The 17,983-nt window shown below is 40.2% G+C and overlaps 1 protein-coding gene across 5 annotated transcripts in view; it reads right to left on the bottom strand.

Annotated features, from left to right (window-relative positions):
- Window positions 1-17,983, bottom strand: part of LOC129719188 (putative uncharacterized protein DDB_G0279653) — a 257,470-nt gene that overhangs the window by 64,804 nt on the left and 174,683 nt on the right. For all 5 annotated transcript variants that reach the window (XM_055670727.1, XM_055670717.1, XM_055670688.1 and 2 more), the window contains one exon: window positions 1,247-1,651. In XM_055670727.1, the coding sequence (XP_055526702.1) occupies window positions 1,247-1,651 (405 nt within the window). The remainder of the gene's footprint in view (window positions 1-1,246; window positions 1,652-17,983) is intronic.

The following is a 17,983-nucleotide window of genomic DNA, read 5'->3' as shown; positions in this document are numbered from 1 at the left end:
ACCCAGCCTAATCTCAATGTTTAACATCCTGAAAATTCCAGAAAAATCATTTTAAACAAATCGAAATGGCTAATAAAATGCCTCATTTCCAGTTGGTTGGGCAACCTTTTTTTTCTGGAAAAAATTAAATCAATTTGATTGCACATTCATATTCACGTCTTGCACGGTTGGTTGCAAGGGTGACTTTTTCTGCCAGATTTCTTGTTTTCGAACATATTAAAAATGATTATTTTGCTACTGTTTACTGTTTTCTCATGGACCTATCATTTAAATGGAGGCGTTTTGCTTGGTTGCTTCGACACTCAGTAAAAAAGTGTGGATACTTTCCCAGATAGGATAGCATTAACTCAAAATTTAATTTAGCATGAAATGCGAACCATCTTTTTTTTGTCTGACACTTCGAATATGATAATTTCTTTTTTCAGACGATCATGGGAAATTTAGCTTACCTGAGCACTAACTCTAGAATGCATAAGGGCAAGTGACTCTAAGTGTACGCGGAGCATAATTTCTTCCGACTAAAGTTATCCGCAGACTGCAGAGTATCGTATCATGCTGGGCAGCTGAGTTCGCTAGCTGAAATCATGTTAAGTAGATTCACTTACGGTCCGCTGGTAATCGTGCTCTTGCTGGCATGATTCGAATTAGCTCCGAAGTGTAGAAAAGCATTTGATCGAAGATTTGCTGTTCGGTCCGTTTGGATTTTTCCTTAACATACAAATGAGTACACTGATCTCGATCGAGCAACACCACACTATAATCGAGTCGTTTATGATTCAGTTTTCCACACGTCTGCTACCTGCCTGCCTGCCAGCTGGCCATCACCGCCGCTACCCGTCTGCGTACGGCATCGCGCACCGTTCCGATCCCAGTAGTGGCCACATGGAAAGATTTGAATTTCACTTAAATTGCACTCTGTTTGCTTGCTCGCGATAACACATTTTAATGAGCTTTTCAGACGCGATACTGCCTTGTACGTACCGAACACAACTATCGCGCGAAAAACTGCTCTGCCTGTGTATCCTTTCACTTTCTCCGCCTGATCTGTTGTTGTTACTGTTGCTCTTTCGACGGGCTGTTTTTCAGGCGCGGGATATTTTTCATTCAAATCACCATCAATGTCACGAATTCCTAGATCACACTATTGTCACGATTGATTTTCCAGCGCTCATGCGAACCCACTTTTTACACTGTTTTCTCTTTGAAATGCAATTTTGGTTTCCAGTTCGGCTTTTGTAGGACTTACCTGATATAATGGACATGCTGCGGTTGTGGTTTCCTCGGATCAAATCCGATGGCTTAAGTGTGGACTCTTCTACCACTTCCAATCCGGAGTCCGAATCTGGTCCCTCTGTTCCATTCTGATGTTGTTGTTGCTGCTGCTGGGGCAGTTGATTGTAGTAATCGTGCTGAGTGTTGTTCTGGGAGCCCGAGGTGCCGCCACTACCGACACTGGCACTAGTATTATACTTCATCGCGTTCTGCTGCGATCCGCCGCTGCCACCGTTTATATGCTTGTGCAGATAGAAATTATTGCCGTTCGTCATCGAGCCGGACTTGGTCTGACTGACGCCGCCGGTCCCGTAGTGGGCCGCCTGCGACGGTGCCTTCAACGGTGGTGGCAGAGGTGGCGGTGGGGGTCCCACTGGGGCTGCACAGAGCGGTACCACAAAGGTGCGAGGGAGAGAGCAAACGCACACGAAACAACGCGCCAGCATGGAACCGAAAAAAAAGTAAATGGAAGAAAGAAAGAAAAATGAAAATGAGAGTAAAAGATGCAAACGATTTTCACTTGGTGCAAAACATTATGTTACTAGTTTTTTTTCTCATCTATGTTTTCCGCCGAATCATTTCGGGTCTCCCTTTCAACTGAATTAGAGAAAATAGTGTTTACTGCGGTGTGGTTCGATCACGCTGAAATTTTGGTACGATCAGAGTCAATTCGTTGATTTTTTTCTCTGTGAATCGACCTATATTCAATTGAATATAATATTTTTTTAAATTTAATAACCCAATAATAAAACTTTTGAAACTTTACCAATTGAGACATTCCATTCCAGCATATTAAATCGGGTTCATCTGCTATTACTTTAAAAAAATAAATAAACAAACTTTAACGGTGAGTCTGAGTTTCGCAGACTAAAATGTGTTGCACAAGAAGTACACCTTAGTACAGGAAGATGGTTTTCGATATTATTTTACCACTCATCTCCAATATCAGAATGATGCGATCAAACTGAGGTGTGCACCACAGCTGCTGTGTAACAGTCTAGCCGCAAGAAATCGGCATAATTAAATGATCGGTGGTACTTTGCTAGCTTTCCCATGGCACCGGAGAGACCCAGAAATCCCATACAGCCGTCCCGGTGTGGCGGTGATGTTTTGGGAGCGATAATGGGTCCGAGGAAAAACTTTCTGTTTCCGAATATCGGTCATTGTTCTTTGAAAGTGGTTTCAATTTAATAATTTTGTGTTCTATTAGTGTTCCCAAAAGTTAATCTAATCAAGGCATTTCAAACAAAACTGGTTCAATTAGGTTCGTTATGGTGAGTGTATTTATTTGTCACCAACAGCAAAAAGCATACCTGTCTATGAGCAAGCGCTTACAGTTAACCATCGACGAGGGAAGGGAGTAAAATCGATTCGTTTTGTTTGGCCCGCGGACCTCACCCGAAGCAACGATTGATCACAGGGTACTTTTGATCACATAATACGGCATAGTTATTGACTCTATTATTATTTTATCCAACCATTGTTAGCTCGGTTGGAAAGCTACCGGGGGGGATTGGTTAGATGTACGATATTTGGAGTTTTATTTCTACTACTAACCAAACATAATTATGCATTCGGCAAGGGAGGTTTAGCGAGCCTGTCTAACGGTGGATTATACAAATACTGTAGAACCACACTTTAAAACCCAGCAATTCGCAATCATCTAATGGAGCTTCAAACTAGGCGGGTTCAACTGAGGCTGTGCTCAACTGAGATTACCTCGTGTGGCCTAATGGCTCACTGGCTGATTGTTGGAGTTTTTTTTTTGGAAGATCGTAGCACGCAGAGTTTCATGAAAGGTAAACAATTGAACAGACAATTCAACTACCATAAACAGTATCAACGGTAATGAGCGGAGATGAACAATAAATGCCGATGTGCGATGTAACAGATATCCAAACAGGGTGTTACGCGACGCCAAAACAAAAGAGACTAATTTTGTGAGGTTGTTGATTGGTGAATTTAAATAAAATAGGTTCGGTTTATTCAGAGCACATCTCGAAAAATACGTCGTTGATTGCATTAAAATTAAATCGTTTTTTGTTTTTCTCAGGAGCAGAGGCCAGAGTAAATGTTTTAATTTGTCTCTCCGTTTATTTAATTCCCCGTTTTCGTATCATAAGGATGATGTAATCTAATAGAATTTTGATAAAAAACGAAGCATAGCATTATTGTAGAAGCGTGTTCCTGAATAATAATTACGATTATTACAAGCGTTACTTCAGAGTTTATTTGTTTATTTGTTTAATATCACATCATCTGACACATAGGTGGTCTTAATGATAAACTGAAACTAGGATGTACAAGTAATAAAAATCACTTCTGGAGAATGTTTATGCTTGTCGACTACGGAGAAGTTGCTTGAACATATTTACCGACATGTTAAAGTCAAATGAGGCTGCAACGGTGTTGAAGCTTGCTGACATAAAGCGAACGGGATCATGTTGTCCATATGATGCATTACGCTGGGGCAGAGAAAGAAAATTTCTTCGTCTTAATGATCGTTCTGGAGCATATAAATCTAATCGCTCTAAAATTCTTGGGGCGTCAATCTCACCAGCAAGAATTTTGAATACGAAGGTAGCCTGTGCATCAAAACGTCTTTTATGCAGTTTTTCAATGCCTAAAAGTCATCAACGATCAGAATAGTCCGGTAGCTGCTGCGGATCTTGTCATGGCAGAGAACGTAGGGCGTAACGTACGAACTTCCGTTGCACGGCTTCAATTTTTGTTATCCTATTTGCGTTGAAAGGACACCACACTACCGAATTCGTTTCGAGAACAGAACGGACCAGGGAGATGTACAGTGATCAAAGGTACAGTGGATCGCGGAATTCCGATGCTATCTTAAAGATTAATCCAAGTTGTCGATTCGCCTTTGCAATAATCTCGTTGTAGTGCGCCCTGAATGATAGCGATGCGTCTAAAGTAACACCCAAGTCTCGAACCTGGTTAACTTTTGTTAATGTTTGGTCAAACATGGTGTAACTGAACGTTATAGGATCATTTTTTCTATGGAAAGAGATTACGCAACATTTCTGGATACTGATTGTTAGCAGGTTGTTGGTACACCACTTATAAAAAAAGTTGATAAGCCGCTGGAGTTCGTGACAGTCAGCGATACTTCGTATAATCCGCATTAATTTGACATCGTCAGCAAAAAACATTCGGCTTGGCTTTGGCAGTAATAAGGATGCGTCATTTATGAACAGTGCAAAGAGCAGTGGTCCTAAATTACTACCCTGCGGAACGCCGGATAGATTCGAAAAGTGTGTAGAATGTTGTGATCCGATTTTAACGTACAGCGTTCGATTTACCAAATAGGATCTTAGCCATTGTACGAGAGCAGAAGCAACTCCTAATTTCTCCAACTTGGCGAGCAGGACACCATGGTCAACGCGATCGAACGCAGCTTTCAAATCTGTATAAACTACGTCGATTCGGGCACCTTCAGTCATGTTCTGTATGCATGTAGTAGTAAATTGTACGAGATTGGTAGTTGTAGAACGATTTGGATAGAAGCCGTGTTGTTTCATCGAGATGTAATGCTTGCAACTAGCAAAGAGTGCGTTGTAAATTATAATTTCGAATACTTTTGAACAAGCGCAAAGAGAAGTAATGCCTCTGTTATTCTGTATATCGCGTTTGTCACCTTTTTTGTGAACAGGGAACATAACCGACAATTTCCAACTGGCAGGAAAAGCACATCGCCGAAGCGACAAGTTAAATAGTAAATTAAGCGGGCGAAGAAAAACAGCTGTACATATTTTCAAAACGCAGGAAGGTATGCCATCAGGGCCAGGAGCAAAAGAGGACTTCATTTTTTCTTTTGCAGCTTCTACTTCACGGTTGGTTATCAGGAATGGGCTAAACTCAATTACGTCGCTAGGAACACAATCTAGAGCTGAGCTTATCTCTGCGGTTGTAGCAATAGAGCTACGAAAAATCTGCTGGAAGTGCTGGGCAAATAGTGCGCACTTCTCTAGAACCGTGTTGCCATGTCTATCACCCAAAAACATATTTTTCGGCAGGCCCACTTCCTTTCTCTTGCTGTTGACAAATGTCCAAAAAAGCCTAGGGTTCCGTCTTAGACAGCTCTGCATCCGAATAGTATGTCGTTTGTACAGGTAGCGATTTAAAATTCGGTAGGAGTTGCTAGCGTGATTAAACGCTTGTTTCGTTAGAGGGTCACGCATTTTGCAATATCTGCGCAGAGCCAAGGATCGTTGTCGCTTAAGCTGCCGTAAACGAGAGTTTGACCACGGGGGTTTTGATGCCGGTCGGCGAGGGGGAACACAGTGTGCAAGTGCGTTTTAAATGGCATGGTTGAAAAAGTCGATTGCGTCGTCAAGAGGAGGGTCATTTTCTAAAAACTGCCAATCGATTTGCGAAATAACCGTGCTCAAAGTCTCGAAGTCGGCTCTGCGGAAATCTAAACTTGGTTCAGTTGGGTATTTCTCGAATTGAACTGGTACCGTTTGATGGATTGTTAAGTCCAATGCTGGATGATTTGAGTCGAGAGGTACCAACGGCTCATCTGCCTCAGAGAGTTCACACCGGGTTTCGAAGTTAGTCAGAACCAAATCGAGGAGACGCTCGTTGCTGTTCGTGACGTAGTTAAGTTGAGATAAATGGTGAAGGCTGAATCCATCCAGCAGGGTAGAACAAGCAGCTGAGATTTGCGATTGAAGATAGTCAATAGTTGGCAAACTACTGTTTGAGCGGCTCCAAATCAATCCCGATTGGTTATAGTCACCAAATAACAACGAAAGATCGTCTTGGTTCAAGTTGGACATAACAGATCCGATAGACTGGATGTGATTATCGATGGCATTAACATCAGCCCTACGATCAGGGGGCAAATAAATAACACCGACACTGATTCTGTAGAGCGGCGTTGTAATAATTACCCAAAGCTGTTCCAATGTATCGCAAACTGGAGTAGGGTCAATGTAGCTACTGAAGCGATTCGAAACAGCAATCAAGACTCCACCACCACGCGTCTTGGAACTATTATTCTGATTGCGATCACATCGGTAAACGGTGAAAGCGCAACCGAACAGCTGCACTGAATGAATCTGGGCATTCAGCCACGTTTCAGTTAGTACAATGACATCGTACTCACATTCTGGAGCGGTCAAGAAAAAATCCTCTATTTTAGTCCGTAGACCCCGAACATTCTGGTAGATTATCCGTAGTCCAGAGTTGGCCTCGATGACGGGTTGATTGATTGATGATTGACTACGGGGTGCGGGAATATCAGGTGGTGAATTATTGCAAACAGAAGTATACTTGCCAGTAGTAGCAAGCTGGAAGACCCCTTCTTCATACTCAAACACAGGACCGGGACGACTGATGAGCGCTGGCTGCAGTGGCGCGACTGTGATGGGCGGATTAGGGGCTTCCATGTTGCGTGATTTAGTGCGTCCCGGGGTGGATCCGAGAAAGACAAACTGGTCGTCGATACAAACTGGCGAATCGATTGAAGCGGGGGATTCGGTAATCGGTGTGTCACTGCGGTAAACTGAATGCTGCGCGGGACGAGTAGGTAGTAGCAAGTTGACTTTTCCGTGAATAACAATATTTTGGTCAGATCGGCTAGAAAAATCGCACATTTCCTCAGTTTTTGGTTGGCAGTTAAAACACATATACTTAACTGGACAGGGGACCCGCTGGCCCCCAGCATCCCCCGGTGGAAGAGAAATTTCATTTAAGGAACAATTGATGTGTTCGCCAGTGGCATAACTGGCACTATTCCGCGATCGTTTTTTGCTCCGAAATCCTCAAATGCTCTGAACAAAATACCGGTAGGCCAAGTACTTGGTGCCAAAGCAGCCGTTTTCAATGTAGGATCAACGCCAACTTTAAACGATATGAAGCGAAGCGATTTTAAATCCACATCTCTTTTCACCAATCTCACGACATCGGGTGCCTCGTCGCACTGTAAACATTCTTTCGCCATTGTTTGAATGTTTTCGATTGTAACGTCAGGAAGGATTCTGGATAAATAAACCCAAAACTTTTTTTCTGCTACAGGAACAGTGGCAACTATCGTTGACAGGTTTGTTTTCGTTCCGACTATAACGTCTCGGTTAGAAATTGATTGATCTTCTCGACGACGTACTGGTGTTGGACGATAAACTGGCCAATTATTACGATAGCCGCGGGGTGTAACTTCAGCTATCCCATTAACACTGATGTTTTTCGTTCCTTCTTTACGCATCTCAGCCTTTAGTTCGTTGATGGCATTTGTTTGCTGCTGTATCAAGTCGGCAATAGTATTGCCAAGTGCAGCAACCGTGAGACGAAAAGTAGCGAATTTCAGCAATTTCAAACAACCGTCGCAAAACCAGAGAATATTGTCAGTGCAAGCCTTCAGCTTTGTAAGGTGCTGGTTGTTCAGACCAGCGTATTTAAAGTGAGCTACCGTCTCACGTCCTGGCATTTAATGCAATCGGTCTCTTTAGTTGGCTTGGCACACTTGTCACAAACAAACTCCATTGTTTGTTGTAATGTTTATTTTCAAGCTAATACACCAGCACAAAATTTTTGTAAAATCAAGCAGATGAGTTTTTGGTGGAAAACTTCACAATTTCACTGCTCGGAAATGTTTTATCGAACGATACGTCACTATTTAACGATCAATAAATTAAGAACACACGGGTAAATCAAAAAATTAAAAACGTCACGTTATAATTGTCAAATTGCGCAACTACGAGTGTGATATGTTTGCAACAAATGGCACGAGACAAGCGAAAGAGTTAGAATATTTTGAAATCTTCGAAGTTCACAATGACTGCACTGCCTGTGATCGCATAACTGTAACATTCGACATTTTATGGATTTCGTGCTTTTTATTGGGAAATGCTTAGAATAGTATGTACTTTTTACATCTGGAAAAATATGCTTATGTTTGTGTGAAAAAAGTCGTAAAAAATACCAAGTTGTTTTGTCACATAGCGTAAATAACAGCATAATTGTCACACTACTTAACTTTTTCAACTTTTTTGTCGAAAAAGTTTCCATCCAAATCCACATCTGCATCCTTTAGAACTCGGAAGTTATTCTGGTCCGGTAACCAACCACCGGTGATCCGTTTCTGATGTTCAGCTCATGCTTGTTGAATATATGAAAAACTTCTTTTTCCATGTGATATATTCCAAAAGTAGCTTGAGAGTGACGGCATAAATGTATCATTGCAAAAATTTCAACCAATTTGACTTCAAAAGTAATATTCAATGTATACATAGTGTAAAGTAGTGCTTTCTTCATGATACTAAGTTTAGTTAAAGTGTCTATTTGCGAGAATATATTAGTAACAATGCATTTAAGGTCCAAATATAAAAGTGCGAATTGCTCGAACAACCAATTTTGCAAATGTTACAAATATGCGATTATGGGCAGTGCAGGACAGCTGGAATGCTGTTTTAACACTATTAGGCCTACTTGATGAGAAATTTACAGAGTTGCAAAGGTTGCTTGTCAGTGTTTTTTTTTTTTTCATTTGAACGTATCCAGCTCGAAAAGATCCTCGACCTGATCGGGAATCGAACCCGACATCACAACCGTGTGGGAGAGCTATCCGTCCGATTCGCTAACCACAGAACCACGGAGACCACTCAATTAACCGTGTAGGGTACATTGACCTTTAGTGAATCCCTTTTCTATAAAGGACTACTCGTCAGATTAACTCAATTTCTCCTAACATAAACCGGAACTTAACCCTCAAGTGCCCAATTCCGCTTTATACGGGCTTCAGTAAAATTACTATAAATCTTTATAAACATTTTTTTAAGTACATATTAAAGATTTTGAGTGACTTTACTGCAGCCCGTCTAAAGGCGGGCCTGGGCACTAGAGAGTTAAAGAATGTTTCTCGTGTTTATGATGCAGACTGGCTAGATAAGACGATTTCCGATGGAAGTTTTCTGAAAATCCCACGAACTCTCGCATAAATTTTCGCGTAAATATAGTAAATCTGGCGAGTGGTCCACTATAGAAAAAAGGATCAACTGTAGGTTAATTTACCCTAATCATCTGGCATTTGACAAATGTGATTATTGGACGCAAAACGAGACCTGGTAGTAGATTTACATTGGAAGAAATTTAGATCGTGTGAGATCTTGAAACGGCTCAAACACATAGGTGTGAACGAGAGATTCATCACCCACTCCATAAGAAGATTCAAGGAGACGGTTACGTAGAGTAATTTAAGCAATAGTGGACTCCTTTCATAAAGTGGACCATCCGCACGATTTACTAAATTTACGCGAAAACTCGAGAAATTTTCAGAAAACTTCCATTGGGAAGCATTAGCTGTAATACAACTAATCTACATCACAAAACTTTATAAATATCGGTTAATGTTAAGAGCTACAAACAGTCGGGTGGTCTACTACAAGCTAATAATATGATTTACCGTATATAGTAAACGAATGGAATGGACCTTAACCAACGGTTAGGACCAAAATGATGATGAAACGCATAAGAGAACGAATTCGGTGGAATCCAACACAATTAGGGCGAGGGATGGATCAGGATCTGAATATTTCCCATACATCGATCCAGAACATCCAGAATTAACCCAATTTCTCTTAGCAAAATCGGAATTTTTAGTAATTTGTGATGCAGATTGGCTGGACAACATGTTTCCATCGGGAAACTGGAAGTATTCTGAAAATCTCTCGAACTTTCGCATAACTTTAGTTATTCTGGCGTGTGGTCCACTATAGGTTGATAAAGCATAGGGGTCCACTATTGGTTAATTAACATTAATTAAAAACTCGAAGCGTATTAAAAACTGAATGTAAATCGTGCCTGAGAAGCAAGAGAAGGCTAGAGTGGTTGGAGGCAAAGAGTTGCTGCAGTGACCCGCTGATTGCGATGTTCTCTTTCCCGATGAAAAGTAAAAACAAAGGAGTAAGCAAACCACACTGGTGGGAGAAGAATGTTGTTTTGTCATATCTGACGATGGCTGAATAACAGTACGCCGAAACTCAAATAACTCAAATAAACCGATGAAAAATTGTGTCTGTTGCAAAATACTCACAATGAATAGAATGATAGAGTAGATGCAGCGAACCTTGCTGGTGTTCCCAAAAATAAATTGGCAGTGCAGCGGTTCCAAGATGTGATGGTGTGAAATGTAATTTCACAAAATGTCAAGCTTCTACTACTTTTTATTGAGTCAGGAGTAAAAATCAATTTTATTGGGAAATCGAGGATGCTTGGAAAAACGACTTGCTACTCCATCTTCGACATTGATTGTTGATGGAAATTACTGTTTTTAACAGGATTCTGCCCCTTCACATTAGTCGAAAGTAACAGAGGAGTGGTGTCGCCAGAATTTGCCCCATATTATGTCATCACACGAATGGCCTTCCTCGCCTCACCTCCATTCGCGTGCCAGTTGCGAAGCGTTCAAGAAACGTCTACTTTTTCATGAATGTAACTGTACCACTGCAACTCGAAACCTTATTATAGTCATCCACCTATGTTTAGTAACACCTATCCCAATCTTCATGAGGTGTCGACCGGGAAACGTGTAACATTAGCGACAACGAAGACAAACTACGACATTCTCTTCAAAACAGCCAAATCAAGCCGCAATGAATGGGAGCCAGGAGGAACAAGTCTTCGTCAAAGTTCCATTATGTCTCACACTAACGGATCAATCATGGGTCAAAATCAGTAGAACTATACCAACAGTTTCTCAAGCAGAAATTCATGGAATTATTGAATGTGTGAATATTTGTTTTACAAGGAAACACAGTTTTGCAAAAATCTGCTTGTTTTCTGGCACTCAAGCAGCTTTAAATGCTCTTAAAGCTTTTATATGTTAATCGGGGCTAGTGTGGGAATGCATTCTTTCTTTAAGACAATTGTTTAGTATGAACGAAGTTGCTCTTTAAGGGGTGTGGCATTAAAGGAAATGAAAAAGCCAACAGCTTAGCAAGAGAAGATTCAGCATTATTTTTTTAGTCCGGAAACATTTTGCGCAGTCTTTGAATGGGCTATTGGGACTGAATTCAGAACATGGGAAATGTCCATGGTAGAATCAAGCTGGATACATCCTGACAAGCGAAAAGATTTATCGAACCGAGTACAGCAAAAGCCCGAATTTAACTTAATCTCAATAAAAAAGATTTTCTGGTAATAACGTGTCTGTTAACCGGTCACTACCGTAGTGGATATCACCTAAATGAAACTGGAAGAACTCACTCAACAGAATGTCGTTTGAAACTGAAACAGCTGAACACAACTGTGGAACATTGTTCAATCAAAGGGAGTCAATTTTCGGAAAAGGACTAGTAGAGCCCATTAAAATATGGAAAGGGGGCGCACAAGGTCGTGTCACCATGTTAGTAGCGACGTACAACAGCGTCTGACCTGGAGAGGGGAGCTGAATCATGAAATGTGGTGCCTCGTCAGCTATATCTAAGACTAGGTATCGCAGCCCACCGAGTAGATCCTATTGCGGACACTTCGTTTAAGTACCACATCTACTGCGGTGGCGGCGTGAAAGCAGAAAGAGGAGTCGGTGTCATACTAATTGGGAAACAGTTGCAGAGTGTCATTTGATTGAGGCCGATCAGTGACAGTATAAGCGTGTTGAAATTTAGGGGCAAATTCTTCAATTAAAGCATAATCAATGTGTACGCACCGACCAACGATAAACTCGATGACGAGCAGGATGTGTTCTTAGATCTCATTGAAAAGACGGGTAGTGAGCGTCCAGGACGCCACACCAAGATCGTCATCGGAGATGCAAATGCGCAGATCAAGCAAGAAGACTTCTTACACTCTACTAAGAACAATAATCAGTCGAGGCTAACCAACATCGTTGCAGTCAGAGGCAAGGCTATCTGTAGCACTTATTTTGCAAGCCGGAATATTCGAAAGCACATCTGGATGCACCCAAATGAGGTGGCATGCTCTTAGATCGACCATGTTCTGACCGATGATCGACGCTTTTTTAAAATTACATAAGTATTATCCCGTGACATGCAAGATCCTCGCCCGGTTGCCCAACGTATTGAAAACGAGGACAACGAGGCAGATACGGTTGAAAATCCAATGATTATCGATTGGAGAAGTGGTTGCAGATAACTCGAACAATTGATGAGCGGATCGATGAGCGAGTTGACATCCACAGAAGACATATCCACCGAACGATCATAACCACAGAGAAATGCTGGGCTCAACTGCAACAGCCATGTTCAATGAGTGGTTTGACACTGATTGCCAGCTGGCGACGGAGGCGTCGAACGGAGCAGGTTCAATATTGAGATTGTTTTAAAACTTGTGGATCCACTATCCATGGACGAGATGATGAAAGCTTTAATTGCTGATTAACTACAAGGCTGTTGGGAAGGACGGTATTCCCGCAGAACACTTCGAAACCGGGAGCGAACGGCGATCATGCTGAGAGTGTGGTCTGATGATGAATTGCCCTCTGACTGATTGGAAGGTCTCATATGCCCAATCTACAAAAAAAGATACCACATAGCCTGTACAAAATTCTCTTCCGCATCCTATTTCACAGACAGAGGACGTTGCAGGAAACCTTTGTTGACGAATACCAATGTGGTTTTCGAGAGGGACGCTCCAGCAGGCTAGCATGAACCAGATGTTCACTTTGCGATAAATTCTCGACAAATTTCAAGAATTTAACTCGCAGACTCTGTTCTCTGTTTTTAGGCTTCAGGGCAGCGTATGATCCAGTTAGGAGATATGAATTATGGTATATAATGCGCAAGCAGTTTTCCAATAAAACTGATTAGACTGATTCTTGTCATCCTTGATAATTCCACAACAAGCGTCAGAGCAGCCGGTGAGATATCGGACGCTTTTGTGACATTAGGTGGTTTAAAGGTGGGTAACGGTCTGTGAAACTTATTGTTCAACATCGCATTGGAAGATGCTATACGGAAGCCAAGCGTATAAAAAAGTGGCACCATCATTACAAGGTCTTAGTTTTTGCGGTATATATCGTCTTCATTGGTATTAAACGTAGATCGATAGGAAGCTTCGTAGCCGCAAGGTTACAGAGTTCGCTTTGACAAGCAGGTGGTCGTGGGTTCCAATCTTAGTAGAATCAGGGTCAACGCACGGGTTTTTTTCTCAGGCTCCCCATTAACTTTTCCTTCACGTTGAATTCTGCTAAACCTCGACAAATACTTCTTGACAAAAATAAATTCCACTATCACTTAAACTGGTCAGAGGGTCATTCAGTTAAAACTACTCCAGGGAATTACATTTGACGGTAATATTGACCGGAGGCAGGGAGGCTCGGAAAAGAAAACGTAAAAAGGAAGGGCATACACACAATTACGAATTATAATAATCATGTCACTCACTGTCAATAGTGATATTGTTAATAATAGAAGTGCGGAATACAGAAAACACCCGGGCGGTATCACAGAAGATCAATATTGTTGATCGCAGTGATGAGTCCATACAGGAAAAAAACCGTAGAGTGGTGGAAGAGGAGCACAGTTATATGGAGAATCCACTGATCTAGGTTATCTAAACAACTGAAATTGACCAGAAATACCGTATGACACGTTGTCAAACGGTATAAGGGAACATTGACGACTATTCAATAGCCTCAAGCCAATCATCGGAGTGGAACTGTCGACCGGAAACTGCGTGATAAGATTTTCAAGATCATCAAGAGCAATCCCAATCTGTCGCACCGTGATTTGACTATAAAATGCTGTACTGCCCATAATACCGTGAGGAAAATTCGACCCTAGGAATAAATCAAGTCGTATGGAGCTAGCAAACAGCCAAACCGAACTATAAAACAAAATAGTGTGGCCAAAATCCGTGCTCGGAAGCTTTACGACCAGGTGCAGACCAAGTTCGACGGGTGTCTTCTGATGGACGATGAAACCTATGTCAAGGCTGACTTCAGCTAAATCCTAGACTGTCAGTAGGATCGTAGCGCTAGCCCCGCAATTGTCCTGTACGCTAAACGGCTACGAAGTCTGTGCATAAATAAACACAAGGTCAAGTCCCGAATCGGAATGTAGCACCAAGGCTTTGCTTTACTTAACAATCCTAAAGATACCAGGTTGCTTTCCTGTTAATTGGCCCCAGTCGATATAGATTATGTAAATTTTTTTCTGTTACCAAATACATATACACTAACTCCACGAAGTGACAGAATTCCTTAAATAAAAGATCATCATCCTATAGTACTCAATCAGTTTGACAACTCTGCTGAAACCATGGATGTTCTATGTCCTAAGATTAGTGAGTTATAATGCATTCTCCATGCTTAGACTGGACGTGTACCACTTTTGCTCTGAACGTTTTCTAGTTGTCATTATTTTTCCCATAGAACAAAAGTGGTAGGGTAAGGTGGGGCAAGATGGGTCACTGCCGTTTTTGAGCGTGAAATAAGTTTTTTTTCTGTAACGACACTAATTTTGCATGATGCGTAACGTATTTTTGGCTTGTATCACGTGTTCATTGTTCATATTTCTAGATAAACATTTCAAAAGGTCCTATCTGCTTTCATCGTTTTTCCGAAGCGTCTTTTCATTTTGATAATGGTTCAGCTTTAGTAACTCACCTAAGCGTAGTTTTCGTTCAGAAGGCTAGAGTGATCCCTCCGCTATCAACTTGTGCAAATTACGTGTCATAAAAAATGTTTTATAAGTTGTGGTGATTGAATAAAAGTGATCGATCAAAAAATCGATCAGAGCAGATAGGACTTTTTGAAATGTTTCTCAAGATTTGCATGCTTGTTTTTAATAAATAGAATATTTTTTCGCAAAGATTCTTAGGCGATTCACACTTTTGAAAAAAAAACGTGTTTTCTCGTCGTATGCTATGAAATTTGATGTAAACCTTTATTGCAGAAGCAATTTTGCTCATGATGTACTAAATAATATGCTTTTGAGCATACATAAATGTAAAGATATGCAATAGTGTTGATATGTCACCGTTTGTGGCAAAACACACAATAAAAATTCTGAATAAATATTAGCAAATAATTAATTCATCACAAAACATTCCCCCCTATAAAAAAATAAATGTAAAATAAACATGAATATCACAATCGTGACCTAAATTAATGATTGGGGCAGTATGTGTCACCAAAGACGAGGCAGTATAGTTCGCATAGACAGCTGATTTTTAACTGAGAATTTTTAATTGTCAACGTTTCAGTTTTAAGGCTAGATTCGACGCTATTGGTGTTGTCACTACGGAAAAAACTTTCATTGCTTCAGTAAGCCGACAGTAGCAAAGTTCTTCAAAATGCTACAGAAAGTAATCATCGAGGAAGATTGAACACCTTCGGCGATATAACATGCACGAGATCACGCAATATTTTTGTTATCTATAAAGAGAAGATTTTATTCTTGCTATCCGTAAAAAGTTCTTTGAGATTTAATCAAAATTGTGTTCTGTTTGAAAGGGTGACCCATCTTACCCCGCCAAATGACCCATCTTGCCCCCCCCCTTTTCTAAAAATTTTGTGAAAGCGAACCAACACTTGATTTTTGTTATTTTTCAGCGTAATTTTTAAAATATACATACCATTAATAAAATCATCTGAAAAGTAGACCGAAACTAACTTCAGTTAATACAAAAGTTCACATCAATGGACAACGTAATCCTAATTCCCTAACAAAAAAAAGTTCAGTTACGAGATATTGAAAATTTGGCTTAAGTGACCCATCTTGCCCCACCTTACCCTACTTGTTTTTCCATTGAAGTTCGTGTAAATTTTTCAACCAGAACTCGTTATGGTTTCATGTACCGTCTTTTGAATCCATTCCAGCAATGATTCAGTGCGTTTATGTTAGAAAAAAATTAACTTTTCGATTGTTTTCGTTTATCGCGTCTCCTGAAAAGTTACTCAGTGGCACATGTACCATTTTTGCTCTCAACGGCTCATATATGGGTTATGCAGATAATGGAAATTGTACTCATAGTAGCCAAAGCAAAGCAAAGCCTTGGTGCTACATTCCGATTCGGAACTTGACCTTCTGTATATTTATACACAGACTTCGCAGCCAACTGTTTAGTGTACAGGACAATTGCGGGGCTAGCGCTACGATCCTACTGACACTAAAGGTGCCGCCACACGGACGCTAATTCCCTTAGTTTCTAAGTCATAGTTGATTGTAAAAAGCATTTTTCTCATCATAACGCGGGATTGTACTGTCAAAAGCTATAACATAGAGACCCTGAACTACTCCGTCATGCCCCAATAGTGCATAGTATACTATTCAGTGATGAAAAAATGCTTTTTACAATCAACTAAGACTTAGAAACTAAGGAAATTAGCGTCCGTGTGGCGGCACCTTAACAGTCACTCCCGAGCCGAGACTCGATCAAAGCATCGTACCTCGAGACCATCTGGGAGATTATAGCAGCCATTCATGTGAAAATCGAAAATAAGGTATCTTATGCTAACAATTCATTTAATTTATTGGGAGTTTTATCCCGATTGGTCTCATAGAATTGAGAATTCTTGTTTATTCAAAAAAGCAAACGATTGGCTTTTTACTCATCATCATGGCATATTTGTTTGCCACATACCAGCACTTATTTTCAATAAATACTGTTGCGATAAAAGTCAATAATATAACTACACCCTCCAGCTATTGTGCATTGAACAGTTTTTTCATTTCTATTTTTTTTTTTGTTATTCCGCAATAGCTCGTTTCTGAAAAAGGGGATTTACAGTATAGTAATGTATGAATAAATTGCAACAATGAACTTTTCTTATCTCAAAAATCGAGTTTTTTTATCTGAAAAATAAGTAATGTTGTTCAGATAAATAAAAACGATGTTCATTGCACAGTGGGGAATCGCTGGCCATCGACCCAAAATTGATAATGCGAATTTCATTTCAATTATATTTTTTAAATAGTTGTATACTATTGAAGTGTCAGAATCCAAATTTTTAGAGTAATACAACAAATTTTGAATTTTCTATGATTTTTCAAAGTGTACTGAGTCAGCGTTTTTTAGCGTTTTCGCGAAAAAAATGCTATGTTGCGAAATTCGCTGAAACCTCAAGGGTAACTTGAATCTTGATGACGTCTAAGGAAAAGTTGTCTATAAAATAGTGAAGAATAAATCCTCATCATTCGATAATTCATAATCTCATTGTAATACTCAAAAAATTAAACGGAATCAAAAAATTGCGTACTTTTTGCATTAAACAGCGTTTAAAGTTCTGACAGCAGGGTTTGGCACTATTGGCACTAAATTTAAAAGATAGCTTGGAAAAATGCTTTCAAATGCATCTAGTCCGATCCTGCGCAGAGCTGCGCAGAGTACCTTCTTTCGAAGAGAAACAACGAGTGTTCGGCACATATCGGATTTTATAAATGTAAATTTAAACCGTCAACAGAATAACAAATGGCTCGCATTAGTTTGATAAGAACAACGTTTTCAAACATGTTTCAGTATAATTGATCACACTATTTTCATATTTACAAGTTAAACTCATCTATATTTCGTTTTTTAACGCAGTATCAAAAACTAATAATTGTTTATGTTTTGGATCACCAGCACTGAGTACTAAAATCATGTTTTAAGTTTGTATCATACCAGTCACATGTAAAAATAATCGTGTAAGCCCAAACCAAGACAAAATAAATCGCCTGCTAATTTCTACAATGCAAATAGTGAATTAATATTTTGACATTAGAAACTGCATTTTGGAAACCTTTCTTGAATG

This window comes from Wyeomyia smithii, chromosome 1 (assembly GCF_029784165.1).
Source record: "Wyeomyia smithii strain HCP4-BCI-WySm-NY-G18 chromosome 1, ASM2978416v1, whole genome shotgun sequence".
NCBI classification, from domain to species: Eukaryota; Metazoa; Arthropoda; class Insecta; order Diptera; family Culicidae; genus Wyeomyia; species Wyeomyia smithii.
The sequence above is the reverse complement of the archived record's forward strand: the minus strand, read 5'-3'. Positions and strand labels throughout refer to the sequence as shown.